A 2,477-nucleotide genomic window follows, 5' to 3' on the forward strand; every position below is an offset into this window, starting at 1 on the left:
GTCGGGTTTCACCCTGGCTGCGATGACAGTCGTTAATCGCTGTAGTTTGTCGCTGCCCGTGTGTCGAGTCCTTAAGACTGCAGGGAATTTAGATAAAATAGCAGTTTTACTGTGTCACCTTTCAACAGTCTGTGCCCCTGCCTGGTCCACCCCCCMCAAGAAAAAGAAACTCTAGACACGCCCCTGAATGAAAAGTATGGAAAGCTTTAAAACAGCAGAGCTGAGTTGGAAACATGTTGGATCAAATCCTCAGAAAAGTTTCAGTCTGAAACTCATGGACCTAAAGAGGAAACTGACACGTTAACAGAAAAGTTTTTTTTAGCTCGGAACAATTATCGCACAGTGACCAGGCAGTGGTTGAGAGAACAAAGGTTGATGGTTTGATTCCCGATTCAGCTGGGAGTAGTTATTTTTCATCAACTGCAATAAACGTTAAAAACTGATGAATAAAAATAATAGTGAAAAGGAGTGGAGAACAAGATGTGAGCAGAACAAACAGCTCAAGATCATTAAGAGRCGGTTACTAATCTACAGCTTGTTGGTTCAATTCCCAATGATTGTGAAAATATTTATATCTAACCAGCTTCTGGCAAACTAAACTTTAGTATTTATTAAGAAAAATAAAAGGCCAAAATCCTCAAACGCCCGAATAGCTCAGGAWGGAAAGAGAACTCATTGATGTTTGGGAAAGTCCATGCCCTGAAACTACCAGAAGATACTGGTCCAGCAGAACACAGGTTCAAATCCTGCCTCCAGAAGAACCAACACTAATCAGCTAATGTGCGAAGGGGAGGATGCTGTGATGACTCAGTCCTGTRGGAAGTGAGTTCAAACAAATCTGAGTTTGATCCAGCCCAACCTGTTGCTTAAGATTTTTAGCTTTTCTGGGTTTTCTTCTTCGTCTATAAAATGCAAAACAATGCAGGTAAAGAACTTAAAAAAAACTTAAAGCTTGTAGATCAGCTCAAACCAAAGTTATTAAGCCAATGAAAATACACAACAAAACTAAAGGAGCAGCTGAAATCTGCTTGCTGAAGTCTCTGATGGAAGTTTGTGCTGCGAAAAATTACAGTTGACTGATTTTTATAAATAAATTTAAAAGGAAAAGAAACGACATGCTAAATTATCCTGACTGTCTAACATGCGGGATTAGAGACAATAAAGTATCAGTTTTGTCCATGTTTCCTCGAGCAGCATCTTTGGTACGTTTTCAGGGCGGTGCACTGGCCTCTCACTCTCTCGCTTGTCCAAAAACCACACCCACTCGTTGGCGCCGTGTTCCTCCCACAGCACGGTGCTACATATSATCGCCGCACCTTCATCTCCAGTCATCTTAAAGTGCTCTCAGTAAGGGTAGGCAGAGACAGCGATGTAAACGATGAAGGTGGTCTGGTACTCGATGCCGCCGTCCTCGCCGTAAAAGACCGCTCGTACCTTGATGCGGTACGTGTGGGGCTCTCGCAGCGGCTTCGTGGTGAACAGAACTCCCTTCATGTCCTGGTCTCGGAGGGCAAAAGGTAACGTGGCGTCCTCGTCCACCACCAACAGGAAGGTGGTTCTGGGGTGAATCACGCCGTCCTGGGTGTAGGTCACTAACCTGATGAGGTCCTGGTTGGCGGCGATGCCGAAGGGGACGGACAGCAGCTTGTACTCCAGCGCGTACGGACTCAACGCACACTCCAGGTCATTCGGTGGGCAGCTCTTCAAGCAGAACCTACAAGTTAAAAACCAAAACCTCACTTAAATTCACTGACATTAATTTAAAGTCGTCAGACTTTAGCTGAAACCATTCACATTCATTGTACAGCGGCCTTTTTTTACCCTGTGGCTGGATCTCTCTGGTAGTTTGTTGGACAAGGAGTGTCGATGCACTGGTAGCTTCCTCTTGTGTTGAAGCACACTCGGTTCACTCCACATTGGATGTTCTGATCCAGACACTCGTCTATATCTGTAGACGTAACAAACAGCTCATCACTGAGGAGTTATCACTGTAAGAACGGATCTGAATGAATAAACGCAGTGGCAAAGTTAAGTGGACATATCAGGCAAAATCCACTTTTTTAGATGTTAAATACATTTTGTTGTGTTCTTGGAATCTCTAGGAGTGGAGAAAATTAGAATTTAGTCTCTCGGTGCTGCGTAGAAACTCTAATAAACTATAAACTCTAATTTTGTTGTCTTGGTCAGACTCTGGTTACAACATGTAAGGCTGGATGGATGTCTTCTCTTTTTGACATCTTTTAATTGATTTGTGAATAAAATGTTTCTGCGCAGCTATATAGTCATAAAACCCTTTATCACCCAGGACACCGGGTGTTTGAGCTGCTGCCCACCGGCAGGAGATTCAGGGTGCTGAAATCACGGACCAACAGACTCAGGAACAATTTTTACATCAGGGCAATAGCCCTACTGAATGCGCACAGACCCTAAATTGTTTTATTATTGTTTTATTATTGATTTATTTATTTATTTATTTA

The 2,477-nt window shown here is 43.1% G+C and overlaps 1 protein-coding gene across 1 annotated transcript in view; it reads right to left on the reverse strand.

Moving 5' to 3' along the window:
- Nucleotides 1–6: 6 nt before the first annotated feature.
- Nucleotides 7–2,477, reverse strand: part of hmcn1 (hemicentin 1) — a gene marked incomplete in the record, with an annotated part of 75,365 nt that continues 72,894 nt past the window's right edge. Inside the window, 2 exon segments of the mRNA XM_014007378.1 lie at nucleotides 7–1,714; nucleotides 1,822–1,948. Of these exon segments, the coding sequence (XP_013862832.1) occupies nucleotides 1,345–1,714; nucleotides 1,822–1,948 (497 nt within the window).

This window comes from Austrofundulus limnaeus, unplaced genomic scaffold (genome assembly GCF_001266775.1).
Source record: "Austrofundulus limnaeus strain Quisiro unplaced genomic scaffold, Austrofundulus_limnaeus-1.0 Scaffold41, whole genome shotgun sequence".
Lineage (NCBI taxonomy): Eukaryota > Metazoa > Chordata > Actinopteri > Cyprinodontiformes > Rivulidae > Austrofundulus > Austrofundulus limnaeus.